The sequence below is a fragment of the Coregonus clupeaformis genome, chromosome 17 (genome assembly GCF_020615455.1).
Source record: "Coregonus clupeaformis isolate EN_2021a chromosome 17, ASM2061545v1, whole genome shotgun sequence".
Taxonomy (NCBI): Eukaryota; Metazoa; Chordata; class Actinopteri; order Salmoniformes; family Salmonidae; genus Coregonus; species Coregonus clupeaformis.
Genome location: NC_059208.1, coordinates 54,273,316 through 54,300,164, shown reverse-complemented (window position 1 = coordinate 54,300,164; position 26,849 = coordinate 54,273,316). Strand labels below are relative to the sequence as shown.

The window sequence follows — 26,849 nt, the reverse complement described above, 5'->3', positions numbered from 1 at the left end:
TTGGTTTTTACTGTATGTCTCATTTCTGTTTGCCGTTTTAGGATTAGTGGAGATATTTACTAGGCCTAAATTACCGTTGAGTATGACTTGATTAGTGGCATTCATTTGGCCAGTAAACGTAGGAAGTCTTTGAGGATATTGAAGTTATAGATCTAGTTTTTAGTTACAGCTTCCATGTAGTGTTGACAGAATGCCTTTTTAGAGTTCTTGCTATTGCACCCCTTACACACACACACACACACACACACACACACACACACACACACACACACACACACACACACACACACACACACACACACCACACACACACACACACACACACACACACACACACACACACACAAGCCTCATATAGGCTACATTATATTCACGCATATGTAGCCTATTTACTCATGTATTTATATCTCTCGGTGTAAAGCCCCTTGATTTGTATATCACTCCACATTAGTGGCCTCCAAGTTTCAAGAGGAATATGAATGTGTTTCCCATAGCTTCATTCTGTCTGATGTGAAGCTTGCGGGTCTATTTAAATCAGGTGTATCTATGCAACCGGTGCAAAGAGATATGGAAATGTTTGCCACGGTCCGTGCCATGGTGAAACTTGCACTCCTGTAGATCTGAAATAATTGAATGGTGAAACTTGCATCCAGCCATCCAGAAAAGCAAGGCGAAGCAATTCAGGCATTCTTGAAAGTCAGGACAATACTTGTCCTGCAAATAAACATTATTTTTATAGTTGAAAAAATAGAGCAGTAGGCATTTAGAATTAAATGTGGAGTGGAGCTTGATAGTTAGGCCTACGTGATGACATCAGGTGCCCGCGTACCTTCAAAATTATTTATTCGAAAAACGCTCTTTTAATCATATTTTGTTGCAATAAAGAAAAAGAAAAGAAAAATCCACCCCCCTGACAAACGGATAAAAATGTTGATCTTTAGAACATTTCTCCTATAGCTGCCGTTTTCATTACACATGTTGCAATTATTTTTGTTGTTGCTTTTGTGGAAAAAACCTGGGTCAATGGAAACCTGGCTGCTGTGTCGCCCGGGACGTTAGAGAAGCGCAGCAGAGGGCTTTGACACCCGGAGAGGGTGGGAAGCAGCAAGATGACAACGGGAGATGGGCGGTTGACTGCTTTGGGGGCGTTTTAGACAGGCAGGCAGGAGGACACCTTGGGGGGGCTTTAGACAGGCAGGCAGGAGGACACCTTGGGGGGGCTTTAGACAGGCAGGCAGGAGGACACCTTGGGGGGTTTTAGACAGGCAGGCAGGCAGGAGGACACCTTGGGGGGTTTTAGACAGGCAGGCAGGCAGGAGGACACCTTGGGGGGTTTTAGACAGGCATGTAGGAGGACACCTTGGGGGTTTTTAGACAGGCAGGCAGGAGGACACCTTGGGGGGTTTTAGACAGGCAGGCAGGAAGACACCTTGGGGGGTTTTAGACAGACAGGCAGTCAGGAGGACACCTTGTTTTTTTTTTAGACAGGCAGTCAGGAGGACACCTTGGGGGGGTTTTAGACAGGCAGTCAGGAGGACACCTTGGGTTTTTTTAGACAGGCAGAAGGACACCTTGTTATTTTTTTAGACAGGCAGTCAGTCAGGAGTACACCTTGGGGGGTTTTTAGACAGGCAGTCAGGAGGACACCAGCTACGCTCTGATAGAAAAAATCACTTTGCTCATGCTGCACATGTTGGGATTTGCCAGGTGTTTAGTGAATTATTATAAGCATCTTGCACTGACACACACACCAACACCGCAGCCACACACACCAACACCGCAGCCACACACACACACACCAACACCGCAGCCACACACACACACACCAACACCGCAGCCACACACACACCAACACCGCAGCCACACACACACACACACACACACCAACACTGCAGCCACACACACACACACACACACCAACACCGCAGCCACACACACCAACACTGCAGCCACACACACCAACACCGCAGCCACACACACCAACACCGCAGCCACACACACACACACCAACACCACAGCCACACACACACACACCAACACCACAGCCACACACACACACACCAACACCGCAGCCACACACACACACACCAACACCGCAGCCACACACACACACACACACACCAACACCGCAGCCACACACACACACCAACACCGCAGACACACACACACTCCTTCCCTGCCAGCTGGTTAATGACTACTTCATCTGCAGAAACTCACTGGGAGGGATGACTACACACATACACTCCCCCCCACACACACGTTCATACCCCCTGTCCCCCCTCTATAGCATGCCAACCAGATACCCCCTGTCCCCCCTCTATAGCATGCCAACCAGATACCCCGTCTCCCCTCTATAGCATGCCAACAAGATACCCCCTGTCTCCCCTCTATAGCATGCCAACCAGATACCCCCTGTCCCCCCCCTCTATAGCATGCCAACCAGATACCCCCTGTCCCCCCTCTATAGCATGCCAACCAGATACCCCCTGTCCCCCCCTCTATAGCATGCCAACCAGATACACCCTGTCCCCCTCCAAAATGGCAACCTATTCCCTACTTAATGCACTACTTTTGACAAGAGACCATAGGGAAGAGGGTGCCATTTAGGACCCAGTCACTGTCAGACTCCATCCTGTATCCATTCAACACGTGCCACTCTGACCACTTGCCATTACCTCTGGAAATGAAAACATCATGATGCCCAAATCCAGCTAAAGCCAGCCTGTCGTTGTCTCCGCTATGCATCTGTCAGCATCCTCAAGGGCAATGATGCCTGTTGGAGCCCCAGAGACAAGGTCAGCACAGCAGCCAGCCTGGCCTGGCTTAGTGCAGCACAGGGAGGGCTGGGAGGGGAGGGGATGAGAGGGGAGGGGAGGATAGAGGAGGGGAGGGGGAGAGGAGGGGAGGGGGAGAGGAGAGGGGGAGAGAAGAGAGGGGAGAGGGGAGGGGGAGAGGGAGAGGGGAGGAGGGGGGTAGAGGGAGAGGGGAGGAGGAGGGAGAGGAGAGGGGGGAGGGGGGAGAGAAGAGAGGGGAGGAGAGGGGGGAGAGAGGAGGGTAAGGGAGAGGAGAGGGGGAGGGGGAGAGAAGAGAGGGGAGGAGAGGGGGGAGAGAGGAGGGTAAGGGAGAGGAGAGAGGGGAGGGGGGAGAGAAGAGAGGGGAGGGGAGGAGGGGGAAGAGGGAGAGGGGAGAGAAGAGAGGGGAGGAGAGAGGGGAGGGGGGAGAGAAGAGAGGGGAGGAGAGGGGGGAGAGAGGAGGGTAAGGGAGAGGGGAGGGGGGAGTGAAGAGAGGGGGGGGGGGGAAGAGGGGATTAGTATTTATGGAGCACGGCCTATTAATAGAAAACAAAAAGCCCATCTGCAGGATTGATGTGTGTGTTTGTCAGCATGCATGTGTTTAAAGTGGTTGTCTGTGTAGTTGTGTGTTTATGTGTATCAGTGTGCATAATGTGGCCTATATTTGTCATCCGGTGTGTGACTGTCTGTCGGTCATTATTGAGTTTGTAGGTGCATTCGCGCAATGTGTTTGCAACTTGCCAGAGAGTGCCTGTGTGTCGGTGGAAAGTGTGAAACACTGGTAGCCTACGGACCAGTCCACACTGTGTGGCTTTGTGGTTGATCATGTTCAGAGTTCCTCCTCTACTGTGCCAGGTGACTGACTGACAGACAGGTGTTGAGCCGTGGCAGGACTCCTCTCAACAGTGACTTTGTCTTAACACCCACAGTGACCTACTGTACCAGTTGAATGTGCATGACAATTATCTCTGTGAGCACTGACCAGAGCACTCTCATCTCTTTTATATGTTATGTATTTAGATCAAAGGAAAATAGCTTATCAAATATGCAAGGAGAACAGAGATTGCTTATGATCCCTGTTCACATAGACAATATCTGTGGTATCTTTTGTTGCGATCCTGGTCTCAGATCTGTCTGTGCTGTCAAAAAGACGTGGGACCAGGCTATTTTGCTGCTGATCGCATGATTTAAAGTCTAAAAGAACCAGCAGGTGCTGTTGACATTCCAAGGCCTGATCATCAGTCCGGTCCAGAAGTATCCAGACTATGTGCTGAAAGAAACTCCAAGCTTGACCTGTCTCTCTCTGGAGGTCTGCTGCGGAGTAGGGTGAAATTACCCCCAAGATAGACGCTGATCTAATGGTTAAGGTTAGGATTGGGGGAGGGGAAGCTGATCCTAGATCTGTACTTAGGGGAAACTTTACCTCATAGCCTCTGTTGCTAGGGAACAGTTGGGAAGGATTGTACAGCTGTATGGGGCTGCACATTAGAGGAGGGTTTGAGTTACCACTCATCACCATAAATTGAATTGGGATGGAGTTAATAGATGTTGACGTCATTTAATCACAAGGCCTCTTTAATTGCTTTTTATACAATTCATAGATTGCACGTGCAGTTTAGCCAAGTTATTGGTCATGATTTGGTTACCTTTCTCTAGGCATGTTTGTTTACACTCAAGGAATGTGGAAAGACATTCTGTAAAGGTGGCTCAAGTAGATTGACATTTGCAGTGGTCAACTTTGGGTCATGAATTGGTGACCTTTGTCTAGTCACGTTTTTGTTAATGTTCAATGATGGTTTCATCTTTTTGGTATTTTATTGAAGCTTCTGTGTTGTTTTGTTTGCCCTTCAAATGCTTGGCCTGCCCATAATAGGTACTGTATATAAGCTATCCTGAGCCCTGTCAAACTAGCAGATGTATAGACCCCGTCTACATGCTGCTAGCTAGACTGCTCTATGCCTGTACCCCTGTAGCCAGAATCAACAGGTTAGAATGAGCTGACGAACACACTGCACTCAATCCCCTTAGCCATTGGCTCACGTGTAGGTACTCAGCACACAGACGATACATGGATTAGGGGCCAATTAGGTAGACGATGATTGCGCATGATTTGGTTGGGGTCGGTGTCATGATTCTCGTCACTATTCAACAAAGGTGTAGGACTAATTGATAGGTCTTCCCGGAAGGGGAGGGCTGTTACAGTGAACGTATTACCGCCACACCGGCGGTCACGAGTCATGATGGCAGTCAAATTCCACGTGACCGTTTAGTCACAGTAATTAGGCTTCTCCAAACTCTGATGCTGCTGCTGGTCATTAGTATCCTACCAAACTTGCTAACTGCCTGGTACTCAGCACTCTATTGTCCCTCTAATCACTCTGACATCAATGCAAATGTGATCGGAAATCTAATCAAACACTTCATTAGAGTCCATGAGCTCATGTTGCTCAACATTTCTATAGGCTATGCAATTGCGTGAGAAAACAGAGTGATGGCCTCTATTAAAAAAGAGGATCCCATCAGCTTTCTATAGGCTAGGCCTACTATATTTATTTCTCTACTTTCCTAATATTAAGCACATTGCTTCTCTTTACAACAGGATGGCATGAAAATGAACCATGGGAATAGCGTCCTCCATTTGCTATTTAAGTGCATAGATGACATGTATTTTTTCCCCCTGCCCCTGTTTCGAGACAGGCGCATGATAATGGTCCATTGTAAATCAAAACAAATTTCACACATACACTACCGTTCAAAGTTTGGGGTCACTTAGAAATGTCCTTGTTTTCGAAAGAAAAGCAATTTTTTTGTCCATTAAAAGAACATCAAATTGATCAGAAATACAGTGTAGACATTGTTAATGTTGTAAATGGCTATTGTAGTTGGAAACGGCTGATTTTTAATGGAATATCTACATAGGCGTACAGAGGCCCATTATCAGCAACCATCAGTCCTGTGTTCCAATGGCACGTTGTGTTTGTTAATCCAAGTTTATCATTTTAAAAGGCTAATTGATCATTAGAAAACCCTTTTGCAATTATGTTAGCACAGCTGAAAACTATTGTGCTGATTTAAAGAAGCAATAAAACTGGCCTTCTTGAGACTAGTTGAGTATCTGGAGCATCAGCAATTACGGGTTCGATTACGGGCTCAAAATGGCCAGAAACAAATAACTTTCTTCTGAAACTCGTCAGTCTATTCTTGTTCTGAGAAATGAAGGCTATTCCATGCGAGAAATTGACAAGAAACTGAAGATCTCGTACAACGCTGTGTACAACTCCCTTCACAGAACAGCGCAAACTGGCTCTAACCAGAATAGAAAGAGGAGTGGGAGGCCCCGGTGCACAACTGATCACAACTGTGGTCCTCTGTAGCTCAGCTGGTAGAGCATGGCGCTTGTAACGCCAGGGTAGTGGGTTCGATCCCCGGGACCACCCATACACAAAAATGTATGCACGCATGACTGTAAGTCGCTTTGGATAAAAGCGTCTGCTAAATGGCATATTATATTATTATATTATATATATTATATATTATATCTAGACGACAAATAAATTAGAGTGTCTAGTTTGAGAAACAGACGCCTCACAGGTCCTCAACTGGCAGCTTCATTAAATAGTACCCACAAAACACCAGTCTCAAGCTGCCAGTTGAGGACCTGTGAGGTGTTTGTTTCTCAAACTATGTGCAAATCATCAATAGGCAAAATAAGCTTTTCTTAGGCGCTGTCATGACACACTAGATAGAGTATGGTATCGCCGGCCAGCTGATGATAAATAAAATAATAAATAATATACCATTTAGCAGACGCTTTTATCCAAAGCGACTTACAGTCATGCGTGTATACATTTTTTTTTGTGTATGGGTGGTCCCGGGGATCGAACCCACTACCTTGGCGTTACAAGCGCCGTGCTCTACCAGCTGAGCTACTATGCTCAACCAGAGAGCCCTATGATGATAGCCTGTCCACTAGAGGTGCCTGGGCACCCTAAACACACCCACCCCCTTCACCGCCGCCTCCTGCTCTCTATCATAGGGCTCTCAAACTCCTTAAGGAGTTGGAATGTAGTATTAAAGGGATACTTTGGGATTTTGGCAATGAGGCCCTTTATCTACTTCCCCAGAGTCAGATGAACTAGTGGATACCATTTTTATGTCTCTGCGTGCAACTTGAAGGAGGTTGCTAACAAGCGCTGGCGCAATTGCTAACTAGCGTTAGCGCAATGACTAAGTGTGTATGGGTATCTGTTAGCATTCTAGCATTCTAGTCATACCCATACACTTCTAGTCATTCCGCTGACGCTAGTTAGCATTGGCTCGCGAAACTACCTCTAACTTCCTTCATACTGGACACAGAGACATAAAAATGGTATCCACAAGTTCATCTGACTCTGGGGAAATTGCAAAAATCCTGAAGTATCCCTTTAAGTGTGTGGACTCCCTACTAGCGTTAAAGGAGAAGTTTACCCAAAATCCAGAAACTCCCAAGTGATTCCATACATTGAAACTAGTTTGCCCTCTCCCACTCGCTCTCCCTGTAGTGCTGTGCTGAAACAGCTGCAAAAATAGGTCACGTGACTCGTGACGTTGCTGGATGCAGGCCTTGCACAATGCCTCAACAATGATTATCTTCACAAAGGTGCGTCAATGGCACAGCAGATATGTTCAACAGCACTATCAAAGGCCTAGGCTAACACTATGCTATCTGTATTGTGTTTTATTCCTTTTAAATTGATTGAACTAATACTATGGTCAAAATAGTAATTTCTTTGTCGGGAGTCCCCTGCCTATGATCAGTGGTGGAAAAAGTACTCAATTGTCATACTTGAGTAAAGATACCTTTAATAGAAAATTACTCAAGTGAAAGTCACCAAGTAAAATACCACTTGAGTAAAAGTCTAAAAGTATCTGTTTTTAAATGTACTTAAGTACAGTGTTGGAAAAAGTACTCAATCATCATACTTGAGTAAAAGTAAATGTTATACATCAAATTCCTTATATTAAGCAGTGGTGAAAAAAGTACCCAAAAGCCATACTTGAGTAAAAGTAAAGATACCTTACTGGAAAATGACTCAAGTAAAAGTCACCCATTAGAATACTACTTGAGTAAAAGTTTTTAAGTACCTGATATTAAATAGCCGTAAGGTAAATGTACTTAAGTATCAAAAGTAAAAGTATGAAACGTAAGAGCCGTAAATCCAAAAAGCAAAACAGCCAGACCTTTTATTTGGTTTGAGCTTTTCTGAAAGGTAACAGTCTTACAGATGCAAGAAGAGCTCAGATTTTAAAAAGAAAGTGGATTCTCAAATAGGCAACACTTCAAAATACATCTCTTACAGACTAAATAGAATTACAGTGCCTTGCAAAAGTATTCATCCCCCTTGGCGTTTTTCCTATTTTGTTGCATTACAACCTGTAATTTAAATGGATTTTTATTTGGATTTCATGTAATGGACATACACAAAATAGTCCAAATTGGTGAAGTGAAATGAAAAAAAATTACTTGTTTCAAAAAATTCAAAAAAATAAATAACAGAAAAGTGGTGCGTGCGTATGTATTCACCCCCTTTGCTATGAAGCCCCTAAATAAGATCTGGTGCAACCAATTACCTTCAGAAGTCACATAATTAGTTAGATTGCACACAGGTGGACTTTATTTAAGTGTCACGTGATCTCAGTGTATATATACACCTGTTCTGAAAGGCCCCAGAGTCTGCAACACCACTAAGCAAGGGCCACCACCAAGCAAGCGGCACCATGAAGACCAAGGAGCTCTCCAAACAGGTCAGGGACAAAGATGTGGAGAAGTACAGATCAGGGTTGGGTTATAAAAAAATATCAGAAACTTTCCAATCAAATGAAATCTAATTTTATTGGCCACATGCGCCGAATACAACAGGTGCAGACATTACAGTGAAATGCTTACTTACAGCCCTTAACCAACAATAAATAAAAAAGTAAAATAAAACAACAAAAAAGAGCAGAAGTAAAATAAAATAACAGTAGGGAGGCTATATATACGGGGGGTACCGGTGCAGAGTCAATGTGCGGGGGCACCGGCTAGTAGAGGTAGTTGAAGTAATATGTACATGTGGGTAGAGTTAAAGTGACTATGCATAAATAATTAACAGAGTAGCAGCAGCGTAAAAAGATGGGGTGGGGGGCAGTGCAAATAGTCCGGGTAGCCATGATTAGCTGTTCAGAGTCTTATGGCTTGGGGGTAGAAGCTGTTGAGAAGTCTTTTGACCTAGACTTGGCACTCCAGTACCGCTTTCGTCGTGCGGTAGCAGAGAGAACAGTCTATGACTAGGGTGGCTGGAGTCTTTGACAATTTTGAGGGCCTTCCTCTGACACCTCCTGGTATAGAGGTCCTGGATGGCAGGAAGCTTGGCCCCAGTGATGTACTGGGCCGTACGCACTACCCTCTGTAGTGCCTTGCGGTCGGAGGCCAAGAAGTTGCCATACCAGGCGGTGATGCAACCAGTCAGGATGCTCTCGATGGTGCAGCTGTAGAATTTTTTTGAGGATCTGAGGACCCATGCCAAATCTTTTCAGTCTCCTGAGGGGGAATAGGCTTTGCCGTGCCCCTCTTCACGACTGTCTTGCTGTGTTTGGACCATGATAGTTCGTTGGTGATGTGGACACCAAGGAACTTGAAGCTCTCAACCTGTTCCACTACAGCCCCGTCGATGAGAATGGGGGCGTGCTCAGTCCTCTTTTTTTTTCCCTGTAGTCCACAATCATCTTCTTTGTCTTGGTCACGTTGAGGGAGAGGTTGTTATCCTGGCACCACACGGCCAGGTCTCTGACCTCCTCCTCATAGGCTGTCTCATCGTTGTCGGTGATCAGGCCTACCACTGTTGTGTCGTCGGCAAACTTAATGATGGTGTTGGAGCCGTGCCTGGCCATGCAGTCATGGGTGAACAGGGAGTACAGGAGGGGACTGAGCACGCACCCTGAGGGGCCCCCCATGTTGAGGATCAGTGTGGCAGATGTGTTGTTACCTACCCTTACCACCTGGGGGCGGCCCGTCAGGAAGTCCAGGATCCAGTTGCAGAGGGAGGTGTTTAGTCCCAGGATCCTTAGCTTAGTGATGAGCTTTGAGGGCACTATGACGTTGAATGCTGAGCTGTAGTCAATGAATAGCATTCTCACGTAGGTGTTCCTCTTGTCCAGGTGGGAAAGGGCAGTGTGAAGTGCAATAGAGATTGCATCATCTGTGGATCTGTTGGAGCGGTATGCAAATTGGAGTGGGTCTAGGGTTTCTGGGATAATGGTGTTGATGTGAGCCATGACCAGCCTTTCAAAGCACTTCATGGCTACAGACGTCAGTGCTACGGGTCGGTAGTCATTTAGGCAGGTTATCTTAGTGTCCTTGGGCATGGGGACTATGGTGGTCTGCTTGAAACATGTTGGTATTACAGACTCAAGTCAGAGACATCTTGAAAATGTCAGTGAAGACACTTGCCAGTTGGTCAGCACATGCTCAGAGTACACGTCCTGGTAATCCATCTGGCCCTGCGGCCTTGTGAATGTTGACCTGCTTAAAAGTCTTACTCACATCGGCTACGGAGAGCGTGATCACATAGTCATCTGGAACAGCTGGTGCTCCATGCATGCTTCAGTGTTGCTTGCCTCAAAGGCGAGCATAGAAGTGGTTTAGCTCATCTGGTAGGCTTGTGTCACTGGGAAGCTCGCGGCTATGCTTCCCCTTTGTAGTCTGTAATAGTTTTCAAGCCCTGCCACATCCGACGAGCCAGAGCCGGTGTAGTACGATTCAATCTTAGTCCTGTATTGACTCTTTGCCTGTTTGATGGTTCGTCGGAGGGCATAGCAGGATTTCTTATAAGCGTCCGGTTAGAGTCCCGCTCCTTGAAAGCGGCAGCTCTACCCTTTAGCTCAGTGCAGATGTTTCCTGTAATCTATGGCTTCTGGTTGGGGTATGTACGTACGGTCACTGTGGGGGACGACATCATCGATGCACTTATTGATGAAGCCAGTGACTGATGTGGTGTACTCCTCAATGCTATCTGAAGAATCCCGAACATGTTCCAGTCTGTGCTAGCAAAACAGTCCTGTAGCTTAGCATCTGCGTCATCTGACCACTTTTTTATTAACCGAAGTCACTGGTGCTTCCTGCTTTAGTTTTTGCTTATAAGCAGGAATCAGGAGGATAGAGTTATGGTCAGATTTGCCAAATGGAGGGCGAGGGAGAGCTTTGTATGTGTCTCTGTGTGTGGAGTAAAGGTGGTCTAGAGTTTTTTTTTCCTCTGGTTGCACATTTAACATGCTGGTAGAAATGAGGTAGAACGGATTTAAGTTTCCCTGCATTAAAGTCCCCGGCCACTAGGAGCGCATCCTCTGGATGAGCGTTTTCCTGTTGACTTATGGCCTTATACAGCTCAGTCAGTGCAATCTTAATGCCAGCATTGGTTTGTGGTGGTAAATAGATAGCTATGAAAAATATAGATGAAATCTCTCTTGGTAAATAGTGTGGTCTACAGCTTATCATAAGATACTCTACCTCAGGCGAGCAAAACCTCGAGACTTCCTTAGTATTTGATTTTGTGCACCAGCTGTTGTTTACAAATATACACAGACCGCCACCCCTTGTCTTACCGGATTCAGCCGTTCTATCCTGCCGATGTAGCGTATAGCCCGCTAGCTGTATGTTATCCATGTCGTCGTTCAGCCACGACTCAGTGAAACATAAGATATTACAGTTTTTAATGTCCCGTTGGTAGGATAACCGTAATCTTAGGTCATCCAATGTATTTTCCAATGATTGAAGATTGGCTAATAGGATTGATGGGGAGCGGCAGTTTACTCGCCGCCATCGGATCCTTACAAGGCACCCCGACCTACGCCCACGATATCTCCGTCTCTTCCTCATGCGAATGACGGGGATTTGGGCCTTGTCGGGTGTCTGTAGGATATCCTTCGCGTCGCCTCGTTGAAGAAAAAATTATTCGGCCCAATACGAGGTGAGTAATCGCTGTCCTGATATCCAGAAGCTCTTTTTGGTTATAAGAGACGATGGCAGAAACATTATGTACAAAATAAATTACAAATAACGCGGAAAAACACACATAATAGTACAATTGGTTAGAGCCATCTTCTCCGGCGCCATTTTTGAACATCTCACGGAACACCATTAAATCCATTATTAAAAAATGGAAATAATATGGCACCACAACAAACCTTCCAAGAGAGGGCCGCCCACCAAAACTCACAGACCAGGCAAGAAGGGCCTTAATCAGAGAGGCAACAAAGAGACCAAAGATAACCCTGAAGGAGCTGCAAAGCTCCACAGCGGAGATTGGAGTATCTGTCCATTGGACCACTTTAAGCCGTACACTCCACAGAGCTGGGCTTTACAGAAGAGTGGCCAGAAAAAAGCCATTGCTTAAAGAAATAAATAAGCAAACACGTTTGGTGTTCGCCAAAAGGCATGTGGGAGACTCTCCACACATATGGAAGAAGGTACTCTGGTCAGATGAGACTAAAATTGAGCTTTTTGGCCATCAAGGAAAACGCTATGTCTGGCGCAAACCCAACACCTCTCATCACCCCGAGAACACCATCCCCACAGTGAAGCATGGTGGTGGCAGCATCATGCTGTGGGGATGTTTTTCATTGGCAGGGACTGGGAACCTGGTCAGAATTGAAGGCATGATGGATGGTGCTAAATACAGGGAAATTCTTGAGGGAAACCTGTTTGTCTCCCAGAGATTTGAGACTGGGACGGAGGTTCACCTTCCAGCAGGACAATAACCCTAAGCATACTGCTAAAGCAACACTCGAGTGGTTTAAGGGGAAACATTTAAATGTCTTGGAACGGCCAAATCAAAGCCCAGACCTCAATCCAATTGAGAATCTGTGGTATGACTTAAAGATTGCTGTACACCAGCGGAACCCTTCGAACTTGAAGGACCTGGGGCAGTTTTGGCTTGAAGAATGGGCAAAAATCCCCCAAAAAGGTGGCTCTACAAAGTATTGACTTTTGGGGGGTGAATAGTTATGCACGCTCACGTTTGTTTTTTTGTCTTATTTGTTTGTTTCACAATAAAAACTATTTTGCATCTTCAAAGTGGTAGGCATGCTGTGTAAATCAAATGATACAAACCCCCAAAATATCCATTTTAATTCCAGGTTGTAAGGCAACAAAATAGGAAAAATGCCAAGGGGGGTGAATACTTTTGCAAGCCACTGTATGCCTTAATAATGAAGGAATATAGCCAGTAAACACTTCCAATCACAGTCACTTTGCTTTAGAAAAAACATCCTATAATAGAACCCTACATAAAATAAAAATGTTGACGAGCTTATCAAAAGTACTGCACACAACCTCACTGTATGAATGAGGACATCACCACTGATAGAACTGTACTAGAAATCAGTGTGTCAGGTCATGCCTTTGTAACAAGGACACCTATAACTTGTGAATTTTAAACGTAAATTAACAAAACGCGTAAGGCATCCGTGTCCATGGGCTTGTTAGCGTTAAGCTGTCATTACTTGAAGTTGAAGAATTTAGGGTTCATCTTCAGTAAAAGCTGGTTTTCAAAGTTTCTGGAATCCAGCCTTGCTCTCCTGGGGCTGAAAACAAATCCTGCAATGCTGAACAGCCTTTCACATGCAGCTGATGCAGGTAAGGGTGTGTTTAGGCGCAAAGACAGCTTACAGACTGCCGTGAAGGACTTGAGCAACTCCATATGATCAGCTGAACAGGCCAGGTATCCGTCCAGCTGATTGGAGCTTTCTTGTGCTTGAGACGTCTTCATGTCAGAGAAGAAGTCCTCCTCAGCTGACGAACTGGTGCCATCACCTAGCTGCAGCAAGGGTTCTTCCAGGTGGTCCTTGATGTAGTCCATTCCAGAAATACAAGGAAGATGACAATAGAAATCATGCCGTTATGAGCCTACATTAATACATCCCCATCCCCCATCTATATAAACCAAGCAACAGGGCTAAGTAGGCTACCCACTGGACTGAACCACAAAGTCAGGATTGTAGTTTAAATGGGTGGTTCTCAAATCTATGAAGTGTCAAAATGTACACTATACACAGTTGTTTATGAATAATAAAATACTGTTAATTAACCACGTTGTCTTACCCATCCTTTGTCCACGTCGTTTTGAATTTGGGGAGAAGGATTGCAGCTGCGATCAGCTCAGGTTCGTGAAACATGTGGTGGAAGCACTTCTTCAGTCCCAGTTGTAGCGCATCCACCAGAGGCTTACAGTACTTTAGGGACAACTTGATTTGGTCAAGTTTTGTGATCAGCAGGTTGATAGTTGGAAGTAGCCACCCCATCTGGACATTGGTTTCAGCCTGCAGGATGTTGATGGCCTTTGCTACTGTGCTCATGGTGGCAGCATACTCTGTGAGGAAGACGAATTCAGCTGGATTGAACCTATGAAAAAAATATATATACTGTTTCCTAACCCTATACAAAGAGGACCACTAACCATTTCACCTGATTTTACTACAGTAATCAATGGCTGGATGAGTAGTTGACTAAATGGATCAATGATAGTGTATGGCTACAACATGTGAAGCAGTTATTTGTCCCCAAGCAAAGGGTCAGGAAACACTGCAACAGATTTAGACAACATTCAAGACCTTAAATTATGACAAAATAATACATAATCCTTACTTACATTGGAACCTCAAAGTATGTGCAAAGAACTCTGACGGCTGCCTCTCCTTTGTCTTTGACGATCCTCAGGAGTCTTTCTACAGCCATGAACCAGGAGTTCCACCTTGTAGCAGCTGGAGGTCGCAATCATCTTCAATGGTTTAGACTGCAAGTGTGGATCTTCCGTATGGCACTTGCCAAATGTTGAACGGGACACTTTTTTTGTAAGTTGTTGCTTTCAGGGCATCGACTGTAGATACTAAGTTGAGTAGGTGGCAAGCACAGCGCTGGTGCTTCGGCAGCTGGTACTCAAAACCATAATCTTCATTCAGGATCGTTGCCACATCAACAAACTCCACTTCTTCACTCTCCTCTTGTTCCTCTTCACCATCTTCCTGTCCTGGCTGAGCTGCTTCACCACCCACTGCTTCCACTGCCTCGTTGGCTGAGCTGCTTCACCACCCACTGCTTCCACTGCCTTGTTGTTTTCATCTTCTCCAAAAACTTGGAAAGCTTTCAAGAAGTTAGAGCCGTTGTCGGTTGTTATTCTCACAATCTTACCCCGGATTTAAAACTCAGAATGGATGTCATTTAGGGCTCCTGCCAACACGTCAAAGGTGTACGATCCTCTCAACCGTTTACAGGCCAGGGCTGCAGAGCATCTGTTGAGACTGTCAGGGTCTATCCAGTGGGCTGTAACACCAATGAAGCTCCGTCTTCTTGCAGACCAGCAGTCGGTGGTGGCGGCGATGTGGTCAACTCCTCTCATGGCCTCAGTCACCTTCTTCTTCATTTCCATGGAGGCTTCATCAATCCTGGAGCGCAGTGTGGGCCTTGATAAGATCTTTGAGTTAGGCTGCAGATCCTGGACAAACTCTCTGAATGGTTCTTGTTCTACAACAGCGAATGGTTGGAGCCCTTGGAACACATACTTCACCACCGCTTTGTCGATTGATTTTTTTAGACACTGTCTTCAGTAATGTGCTCTGCTTGATGGTGGAGGGAGTATTAGGGGCATGTTTTCTCTTCAGTGTGTTTGCTGTCAGTTCTCCATACTTCTTAAGATGGTGTACATGCTTTCTCTTCAGTTCTCCATACTTCTTAAGATGGTGTACATGCTTTCTCTGAAATAAGAAGAAAAGGAAAAGAGAGACAGTTACTTAGCAACATAACTACCATCACCAAATACTTAAGGTATAGGATCCTCATTTTAAAGCTATAAACAGTTGAGTGAGAGTTTGACCACCATTTTAATATAACAATGAGAAAAAACTATGTTAATTGATATAGCTAGTAGGATACATCAATAACTTAAATCTATAGTAATTAGCTAGGTAAGAACAACTTTATCAACTAACACAAGGAATAAAATTGTTAGAAATTGCGTAATTCAAATCTGGTATTGGAATAAGAATCAAGAGATCTTCAATCCAAGCTAAATTTATTATATGCAAAATGTATGTATGATAAGTATGAAGGTTCGTATATACGGGTCCACTGAAATACCTCGCAGGGCACTCAGAGAACTGAATCCATTGTTACAGGTTCTTCTTCAAATACTCTGACAGAGAGAGAAAGTTCCCACCTCTCTGCTGACCAATCAGAGTAGACTGAGCGTGGTTTAGACTTAATCAGCCAATCCGTTGGCGCACGGGTTGGTCCCAACCCCTCGGCGCTCCATTTGTTGCACACTGTTGCCAGGCATAAGTTTATCATAACAACCTGTGGAGTTAGCACTTTTTTTTGCAGTACCCATGTCCTTGGAAGGTTCACAGATCACAAAGAAGCAGTGTTCGTATCTGTGAGAAATACAAGTCTTATCTATAAGAAATACAAGTTTTATCTCATCCTAGCCCCTAACGTTCCTCACATGAATCACAGCCTGTTATGTGAAACAATTTATATCAGTATAGTTCAAACCTATGCTCCTCATTAATGCATTCCTTCTAAGCTATTCATCACTTCAATCCAATTATTAGAAAATAGAACCTCACAAATGGCTCGCTAACACCCGAAAGCTAACATTAGTTAGCTAGCTAGCTTGACCAGGTGTTTAGGGAAAAGGTATTTGGCTAGACTAAGGTTAGCTGACTAAAATGTGCCCAGATTCGGAAATTACTAGTTAACAAGTTAGCTAGTCAACTCGTGTCAGTTTAGTTAGATTGCGTTAGCTAACTAAGCTTCCGAATCTGGGCACATTTTAGCCAGCTAAAGTAGGTAGCTACTAGCTAGTGAACTATTTAGGTATATAGGATTAGCTAGCATCAACTAACACTGCTTGTTGCATTAGCAAATGTGGGCTAGCTAGGTTAGCTAATGTTAGCTAGCATGCTAACAGTAGGCTTACCTCAATGTGTTTTTTTAGGTTCGAAGGTGAGTTCTTGAACGCTAGTATTTCCTTAACTTTTGGTAAACATAACAGACATTTCCTTCATTCCGAAAAAATTAAATGGATTAGGGCTGTTGGCATGGGAAGTGGTGCCAGTTACAGTCAGCGACCACAGAGTCAAACCATCTACAAGCTGCGCCCTCTTCCACCGCTGCTGTCGATTGATTGGCTGGCCAGCTGTTGGGCTCCGGATGGGCTCGGCTTCTGTGCTGCTCTCTGCTTTATAAGGCTGGACACGCAGGGCTCAGTAGTAAACATTCTCACTCAGACTCATACTTAGGTCTGCCAGGTCATCACTGGTTCAGTGAAACTCTACTCTGCCACCTGTTAGACTTTCAGCAGCAACATGGCTACCTTTGTATCGGTGAGTTCTTTTCCACAGCATTAGCACTCAGCACTGTCAACAGCCTGACTCAGAATCTGCTGACACTGCATGTTTTGTTTCTATGGATGCATGCAGTTTTTATGGAAATAATGGATGTGTTGGTATCAGAGGGTTTGGGATGTCATTTGGCATGTGCCTGTCTGTGATGTTGAAATTGTTGTTTTTGGAATGTCCTAATCTCGGTTAGACCTAAACCAGAACAAAAATGTCCCGTCATTTGGTCAGATGTTTATGTTGTCTGTCGTAATTTGGTCAGATGTGTATGTTTACGTTGTCTGTCCACGAGAGATTCGGGGAGTCCTGACGTCTTTGGGTGGGGTAGATTACTTGATTTCGTAATCTTTATGTTGCAACAAATGTAACACTACCTCTTGGTGATTTGCTGACGGGTCACAGATGGATGCTAGTTCTGTTTGTGTGCAGCAGTGCACCTTATAGGCTTGTAAAGTTTCCACGGACCTTGTGACAGGCCCGTTGTGGTGCTGTTTATAGGCTTCGTCCCAGATCATGAAATGATCACACTCACATTTCACGTTTACCGAAAGGGCACAAAGTGTTGTTGTCTGGCAGGGCTCCAGGAGATGCCAATTGCTGTCTTGGGTCACAGGAACAACATCATGACATTGAGTCCAATTGGCTTGCTAAAGTGTGTATTTCATTGCGTTTTGTTTACTTGCACACACTATTTTATGTAAAAGCACAAGAGGACATACTTGAAATGCAGAAGTCCATATTACACAAACAACACAGGCCATTTTGTAACCTAGATATAGGATAGATGCAGAGATAAAAACAGAGTTTAGTAAGCCAATGTTTTCCTCCTGAGACAAGTCTTACAAGTAATTGTCTGCTGTGAGAAGGGGAGGGGGGGTGAGAAGAACTAAGAAAGAGAAATGAGAGTGACTGAGCGAGTCTTGAGTAGGCCTCTGGTTGCCTGCGTCACTCAGGGCATATGAGCGCCGTCTCCTTTTAGCCCTCTGTCATACAGTAGCCCCTCTAACCCTGGCCCCTCTGGCCTCTCACCCTGGCCCCTCACCCTGGCCCCTCTGGCCTCTCACCCTGGCCCCTCACCCTGGCCCCTCTGACCTCTCACCCTGGCCCCTCTGACCTCTCACCCTGGCCCCTCACCCTGGCCCATCTGGCCTCTCACCCTGGCCCCTATGGCCTCTCACCCTGGCCCCTCTGGCCTCTCACCTGGCCCCTCTGGCCTCTCACCCTGGCCCCTCTGACCTCTCACCCTGGCCCCTCTGGCCTCTCACCCTGGCCCCTCTGGCCTCTCACCCTGGCCCCTTCTGGCCTCTCACCCTGGCCCCTCTGGCCTCTCACCCTGGCCCCTCTGGCCTCTCACCCTGGCCCCTCTGGCCTCTCACCCTGGCCCCTCTGGCCTCTCACCCTGGCCCCTCTGGCCTCTCACCCTGGCCCCTCTGGCCTCTCACCCTGGCCCCTCTGGCCTCTCACCCTGGCCCCTCTGGCCTCTCACCCTGGCCCCTCTGACCTCTTACCCTGGCCCCTCACACTGGCCCCTCTGACCTCTCACCCTGGCCCTCTGGCATCTCACCCTGGCCCCTCTGCACTCTGGTCCCAGGGGCCATTTTGTTAGTGCAATCGATGGGATGGACAGAATGGGGCAGTCGCCAGATGAAAGTGCATTGGATTGCACTTACTTCATCTGTAGTTGTATGGAATATTGATTTGATTTTGTGTGTCAGAGAAAGGCCTATAGCTAGACATCTGGGGCTGTGCAGCTGCTGAAAAGAGACTAAGCCAAATAACCTGGCATGACACAATCATGATTGTTATCCTGTTTCTATTGACGTGTGTGAATGGAAAAGGAGTGGTCTGGATGTGGGTTTTCAGCACAGGGAGACAGGGTCTGTGTCCCAAATGATGGCCCTATTCCCTAGGCAACCAGGGAAGTAATCAGGGAGTTAACCACTTTTGGTTAGTCACTTTTGGTAACTCACTTGCAGACATTAACTTCCAGATTTTTTTTTGAGACACGTTGTGTCCAATTAAGAGTAATCTCCACATGAGAATCCTGTTCCCTGTGTGAAATTTAAATAGAAACAATGGATTTGTCACCTGTAAATACAGAGAAATGTCATTACTCCTACTTAGAATTTAATCCACTCCTCCTCTCGCCATCCCAGATGGCTACCTGCCACACCTGTAACAACAAGTCCAAGCATAACGGCGTCAACAGGGACTTCATGACCGCTCTCTCCAAGAGCCACGGCACCCCCATGAGCGCAGGCAAACGCAAGACTCCCCAGTCCACCAACAGAACCAACGCCATGGGCATCCCAAAGTCTGCCTCCAAAGACAAGACGCCCTGCAGTACGCCAAGGTAAACAAACAATACCAGGCCTCCGGTACCTCAAATGTTACCCATTTTATTTCTAGAGGCTACATCTCGCTTAGGTGAAAATCACAATTTTAAAGGACTTCTTGAGAAGTGAGGGCAATAGATGGTATCACTCAACTGATGGACACGGTGTGGTCACTGGACACACCGATTGGCACGTGTGTTTTTCTGTTGCTCATTAGAAAAAATTGATTTCAGTCTTGGAGGTGTGTTTCCTGACCAATTCCGCATTTGGTTAATGATGTTTGACCCCCATGAGACACTGTAGAAGCCTATTTTACTTCCTCAAAATCCCCAGAATGAATCTAATATAACTCAATTATATTATATAATTAAATTATATGCCATTTAGCAGACGCTTTTATCCAAAGCGACTTACAGTCATGCGTGCATACATTTTTGTGTATGGGTGGTCCCGGGGATCGAACCCACTACCTTGGCGTTACAAGCGCCGTGCTCTACCAGCTGAGCTACAGAGGACCACACTCAAGAAATCGGTAATTAATTTTGACATTTTCACAGAGGATGTTTTAGTTGAGCAATTTTACATCTAACTAAGTTGTTTGGTGCACTATTTCTCAAGTAAAAAAATGTGTGAAGTGTTGTCTTATGTAAACAAAGTCAGAGCTGCTGGGCAGGTCTGTCTCTCTGTCTATGCTATTGGATAGAGAGCAATCACCGCAGCTGTTCACCCCATGTTAGTGGGCTAATGGACATCGTCCAATCAAAACCCAACCTTCCTTTAGCTGTTGTGACGGACGGATGTTCCAAACTCCATTTTAGACGAGACTGACTTTATGATGAAAATTATCCTATTTACACTTCAGTCAATTTTGACACTAGAATAACTGTTTCTGACTCATATTGATGCCACATAGGTCGTTTTCAAAGGGATTCGTTGCTTTTTAAAGGCAGTCGCTCTTTAACCTTTAATCAGTGTCAGCTTGCAGATTCTGACATGACAGTATTCCTATATTTCTAGATCAACTGAGACCACCGGTTCCTCCTCGGCCTCGAAGCCCGCCAGTGTGAAGAAGTCGGCCTTCTCCCGCCTCAAGAGGTTCCTCATGCTGGAGGACAACCAGAAGACCAAGACCAAGGGAGGACTCAAAGACTTCCTCTCCTCCCTCTGAATGACTGACAAACACTGGGCTCCACTGCATCGGCCCAACAGTCAGCCATGACACCACCATGATATGAAACTGATGCACCAGTCTCTGCCCTGCTTAGAATTCAGAATTGCCCTGCTTAGAATTCAGAATGGCCCTGTTTAGTATTCAGAATGGCCCTGTTTAGAATTCAGAATGTCCCTGTTTGGAATTCAGAATTGCCCTGTTTGGAATTCAGAATGGACCTGCTGGAATTCAGAACAACAAGGCTATAGGGGGAGGGGGGAGGGGTCAGCTGTCAGTCAATATGCGCTACAGCGCCACCTGTTGAGACAATTAAAGGGGCACGTTTTCTCTTCTTCACACGCCACCCCCCAACTGCCCCTGAGGTCCCCCTTCAGTAGAGCTGTCCAAACTGAGAATGGTCCCACATCACGCCACACCCCAACTGCCCCTGAGGTCCCCCTTCAGTAGAGCTGTCCAAACTTAGAATGGTCCCACATCACGCCACCCCCCAACTGCCCCTGAGGTCCCCCTTCAGTAGAGCTGTCCAAACTGAGACTGGTCCCACATCACGACATCGCTCAGGAATTCCACTGTCCCAATAGGATGATGGGAACGGCATGGGAAAGCGAAGCTCACCCTCTCTTCCATGGTATTAATGATGAGGCAAGCAAAATAAATAGTTTGGCGTTATAGGACGTTTTGATTGAGAGGGGGATTTTTATTTGTTACAATCACATTTATATGATATGACTATGTTTATTAATGCTTAAGTTTCATACTTCTTGAAGTTCGTTCTTTTTTCTGTTTACTTGGTTGTTGTCCGTTTTTCTTCAGGGTTTATTTTCGTGGCTCCGCCAAGTAGGGCTGATCGTTTGTTGCTACTATCTTATGATCACTATGCCAAACTACTTTTTCTTGAGGTTACATTTTTGTATACTGGTGGTTTTGAGATAATCATATTTGGATGAATAGGAAACATCAACTGTTTGCAATGAAATAGGCTATAGGCCTGAAAACGTTGACACGATTTAAGGACAAACCAAACATTTCTTACAATAGTTGTTCTGTTTCTTGTTGAAGATGCTTTTTACCTGTTAGTTAGTTCTTACGTTACAGTTTATATTCACAATGTCTATGAGACTGCATGTTGTAATGACTGCTTTGATTCAACACACTTTATAATGGATTTCATAACAGAAAAATATTTTCTTTGTTCGTAATGAATCCAATGTGTGGATCTGTGTCATTGCACAGAATCCTGAATTACCTCACATTTATATTCCTTCTACACTTTGATTCTCTGAAATAAAGTTTTTTCAATCTAAATATTACTGTGTTGAATGATAGGACTCATGGAGATATGTTGAGTGTCAGTGTTGCATTGTATTCACAATGCCTGTTTTCAGAAAACAGAAGTTGTAACTCACACATTTAGTGCTACAGATAAAACTTTAAAGGTTCACCCTACTACTTGTTTTTGATAAACACCAGGAATGAGGCTGGAGAAATGTAACCACTCTTAAATTCAGAGCTATTGATGCAAGGACTGACCATCCATGAGATCGAAATTATGTTTTGAACACTATATTGTGTTTGTTAACAATAACATTGTTTACAAACAATGGAGTAAAGCAAGCTTATGGGTTATGACAGTTGAACAGCTCATGAGGCATTTTTAAGTTATGTTCTTCAATAATTATTTTTTATTTCACCTTTATTTAACCAGGTAAGCCAGTTGAGAACAAGTTCTCATTTACAACTGCGACCTGGCCAAGATAAAGCAAAGCAGTGCGATAAAAACAACAACACAGAGTTACATATGGGGTAAACAAAACATAAAGTCAAAAATACAACAGAAAATATATATACAGTGTGTGCGAATGTAGTAAGTTATGGAGGTAAGGCAGTAAGTAGGCCATAGTGCAAAATAGTTACAATTTCGTATAACACTGGAATGATAGATGTGCAAAAGATGATGTGCAAATAGAGATACAGGGGTGCAAATTAGCAAAATAAATAACAATATGGGGATGAGGTAGTTGGGTGGGCTAATTTCAGAAAGGCTGTGTACAGGCGCAGTGATCGGTAAGTTGCTCTGACAACTGGCACTTAAAGTTAGTGAGGGAGATAAGAGTCTCCAGCTTCAGAGATTTTTGCAGTTCGCTCCAGTCATTGGCAGCAGAGAACTGGAAGGAATGGCGGCCAAAGGAGGTGTTGGCTTTGGGGATGACCAGTGAGATATACCTGCTGGAGCACATACTACGGGTGGGTGTTGCTATGATGACCAGTGAGCTAAGATAAGGCGGGGATTTGCCTAGCAGTGATTTATAGATGACCTGGAGCCAGTGGGTTTGGCGACGAATATGTAGTGAGGGCCAGCCAACAAGAGCGTACAGGTCACAATGGTGGGTAGTATATGGGGCTTTGGTGACAAAACGGATGGCACTGTGATAGACTACATCCAATTTGCTGAGTAGGGTGTTGGAGGCTATTTTATAAATGACATCGCCGAAGTCAAGGATCGGTAGGATAGTCAGTTTTACGAGGGCATGTTTGGCAGCATGAGTGAAGGAGGCTTTGTTGCGAAATAGGAAGCCGATTCTAGATCTAACTTTTGATTGGAGATGCTTAATGTGAGTCTGGAAGGAGAGTTTACAGTCTAACCAGACACCTAAGTATTTGTAGTTGTCCACATACTCTAGGTCAGACCTGCCGAGAGTAGTGATTCTAGGCGGGTGCAAGCAGCGTTCGGTTGAAGAGCATGCATTTAGTTTTACTAGTGTTTAAGAGCAGTTGGAGGCTACGGAAGGAGTGTTGTATGGCGTTGAAGCTCGTTTGGAGGTTTGTTAACACAGTGTCCAATGAAGGGCCAGATGTATACAAAATGGTGTCGTTTGCATAGAGGTGGATCCGAGCGTCACCAGCACCAAGAGCGACATCATTGATATACACAGAGAATAGAGTCGGCCCGAGAATTGAACCCTGTGGCACGCCCATAGAGACGGCCAGAGGTCCAGACAACAGGCCCTCCGATTTGACACATTGAACTCTATCTGAGAAGTAGTTGGTGAACCAGGCGAGGCAGTCATTAGAGAAACCAAGGCTATTTAGTCTGCCAATAAGAATGCGGTGGTTGATAGAGTCGAAAGCCTTGGCCAGGTCGATGAAGACGGCTGCGCAGTACTGTCTTTTATCGATCGCGTTTATAATACCGTTTAGGACCTTGAGCGTGGCTGAGGTGCACCCATGACCAGCTCGGAAACCGGATTGCATAGCGGAGAAGGTACGGTGGGATTCGAAATGGTCGGTGATCTGTTTGTTAACTTGGCTTTCAAATACTTTCGAAAGGCAGGGCAGGATGGATATAGGTCTATAACAGTTTGGATCTAGAGTGTCACCCCCTTTGAAGAGGGGAATGACCGCGGCAGCTTTCCAATCTCTGGGGATCTCAGACGTTACGAAAGAGAGGCTAATTTTAGAAAGAAAGTGTCCAGATTATCTAGCCCAGCTGATTTGTAGGGGTCCAGATTGTTTAGCTCTTTCAGAACATCAGCTGTCTGAATTTGAGTGAAGGAGAAGCAGTGGGGGGGCATGGGCAAGTTACAGTGGAGGGTGCAGAGCTGGTGGCCGGGGTAGTGGTAGCCAGGTGGAAAGCATGGCCAGCCGTAGCAAAATGCTTGTTGAAATTCTCGATTATTGTAGATTTATCGGTGGTGACAGTGTTTCCTAGCCTCAGTGCAGTGAGAAGTTGGGAGGAGGTGCTCTTATTTTCCATGGACTTTACAGTGTCCCAAAACTTTTTGGAGTTAGTGCTACAGGATGCAGATTTCTGTTTGAAAAAGCTAGCCTTTGCTTTCCTAACTGATTGTGTATATTGGTTCCTGACTTCCCTAAAAAGTTGCATATCTCGTGGGCTGTTCGATGCTAATGCAGTACACCACAGGATGTTTTTGTGCTGGTCAAGGGCAGTCAAGTCTGAGGATGTCACGCCCTGGCTCTGGGGACTCTTAAATGTTGAGCCAGGGTGTGGATTTTCATTGTTTAGTTTTCTATGTTATTCGTTCTAGATCGTTTATATCTATGTTGGCCAGGGTGGTTCCCAATCAGAGACAGCTGTAGCTCGTTGTCTCTGATTGGGGACCATACTTAGGCAGCCTTTTGGCATGTTAGTTTTGTGGGATCTTGTTCCGTAGGGTTTTGTGTATAACCTAGGACTTCACGTATCGTTTGGTTTATTGTTTGGTTTGTGTGTGTTAAGTACAAATAAAGAATGTACGCTTATCACGCTGCGCCTTGGTCCGCTTCATCTGTCGACGATCGTGACAGAAGATCCCACCACCAGAGGACCAAGCAGCGTGCCCAGGAGGAGAAGTTGGCGATGTCCCAGGTGGGCGAATGGTGGTCTTGGGAGGACATATTCGAGGGCAGAGGGCCATGGGCAAAAGTAAATGCCCAGGCAGGAGAGGAGAAACGGCGCCAACCGTGCCGACGACGGACACGCGAGAGGCAACCCCAAGTAATTTTTTGGGGGGGCACACGGCGTGGACGACGGGGCTGCTGGAGGCAGCTACAGGACGAATCGGCGGATTAGGAGGCCACCAGGTTTGGGGGGTTGGAAGGGTGGTTGGCGGAGCCTAGAGGTAGAGCAGAGCCAACTCCCCGTACTCAGGCTAGGCAGCGTGAGACTGGGCAGGTTCCGTGTTATGCGGAGCCACGTACTGTGCCGCGAGTGTTCCGGCACAGTCCTGTACGTCCTGTGCTAGCACCACGCACGTGTCGTGCTAAGGTGGGCATGCAGCCAGGACGGAGTGTGCCGGCTCAACGCTCGTGGCCTCCAGTACCCCTCCTCGGTCCCGGATATCCTGCGCCAGTGCCACGTGCTGTAGTGCCAGTACGAGTGCACAGCCTTGTACGTCCTGTGCTGATGCCTCACACAGATTGTGTGGAAATAGGCATTCAGCCAGGACGGGTTGTGTCAGCTCTCCGCTCCAGACCTCCAGTCCGTCTCCACAGTCCAGCCCGGCCTGTTCCTGTCCCTCGCACCAAGCCTGTGGTGCGCGTCGCCAGCCCGGTCCGGCCTGTTCCTGCTCCCCGCACCAAGCCAGTGGTGCGCGTCGCCAGCCCGGTCCGGTCCGGCCTGTTCCTGTCCCTCGCACCAAGCCGTGGTGCGCGTCGCCAGCCCGGTCCGGCCTGTTCCTGTCCCTCGCACCAAGCCTGTGGTGCGCGTCGCCAGCCCGGTCCGGCCTGTTCCTGCTCCCGCACCAAGCCTGTGGGTGCGCGTCGTCAGCCCGGTCCGGCCTGTTCCTGTTCCCGCACCAAGCCTGTGGTGCGCGTCGTCAGCCCGGTCCGGCCTGTTCCTGCTCCCGCACCAAGCCAGTGGTGCGGCGTCGCAGCCCGGTCCGGCCCGTTCCTGCTCCCGCACCAAGCCAGTGGTGCGCGTCGTCCAGTCGGCACGGCCCGTGCCTGTTCCACCGGTGCCTGGTCCGGCACCGGGCAGCTGCTCCACTCCGGAGCCAGAGCAATCCGCTCCACCGGTGTCCAGTCCAGCTCCGGCCAGCGGGACCAGATCAGGGGCGCTACGGGGTGGTGAAGAGAGAGTGGTGGTCACGCCCGGAGCCGGATCCGCCTCCGAGGCGGAATGCCCACCCGGCCCCTACCCTCTTGTGTTTGGTTGGCGTGGTCGCAGTCCGCGCCTTTGGGGGGGGGTACTGTCACGCCCTGGCTCTGGGGACTCTTAAATGTTGAGCCAGGGTGTGGATTTTCATTGTTTAGTTTTCTATGTTTTTCGTTCTAGATCGTTTATATCTATGTTGGCCAGGGTGGTTCCCAATCAGAGACAGCTGTAGCTCGTTGTCTCTGATTGGGGACCATACTTAGGCAGCCTTTTGGCATGTTAGTTTTGTGGGATCTTGTTCCGTAGGGTTTTGTGTATAACCTAGGACTTCACGTATCGTTTGGTTTATTGTTTTGGTTCGTGTGTGTTAAGTACAAATAAAGAATGTACGCTTATCACGCTGCGCCTTGGTCCGCTTCATCTGTCGACGATCGTGACAGAGGAAAACCAGGGGCTATATCTGTTCTTAGTTCTGAATTTTTTTAATGGGGCATGCTTTTTAAGATTGAGAGGAAAGCACTTTTAAAGAACAACAAGGCATCCTCTAC

General features: G+C 46.4%; 1 protein-coding gene across 1 annotated transcript in view; it reads left to right on the top strand.

Moving 5' to 3' along the window:
- The window catches only part of LOC121586751 (UPF0711 protein C18orf21 homolog), a 35,900-nt gene extending 13,887 nt beyond the window's left edge, over nucleotides 1-22,013 (top strand). Inside the window, exons 4-5 of the mRNA XM_041903711.2 lie at nucleotides 19,358-19,554; nucleotides 20,555-22,013. Of these exons, the coding sequence (XP_041759645.1) occupies nucleotides 19,358-19,554; nucleotides 20,555-20,705 (348 nt within the window). The 3' untranslated portion in view covers nucleotides 20,706-22,013. The remainder of the gene's footprint in view (nucleotides 1-19,357; nucleotides 19,555-20,554) is intronic.
- Nucleotides 22,014-26,849: the final 4,836 nt, after the last annotated feature.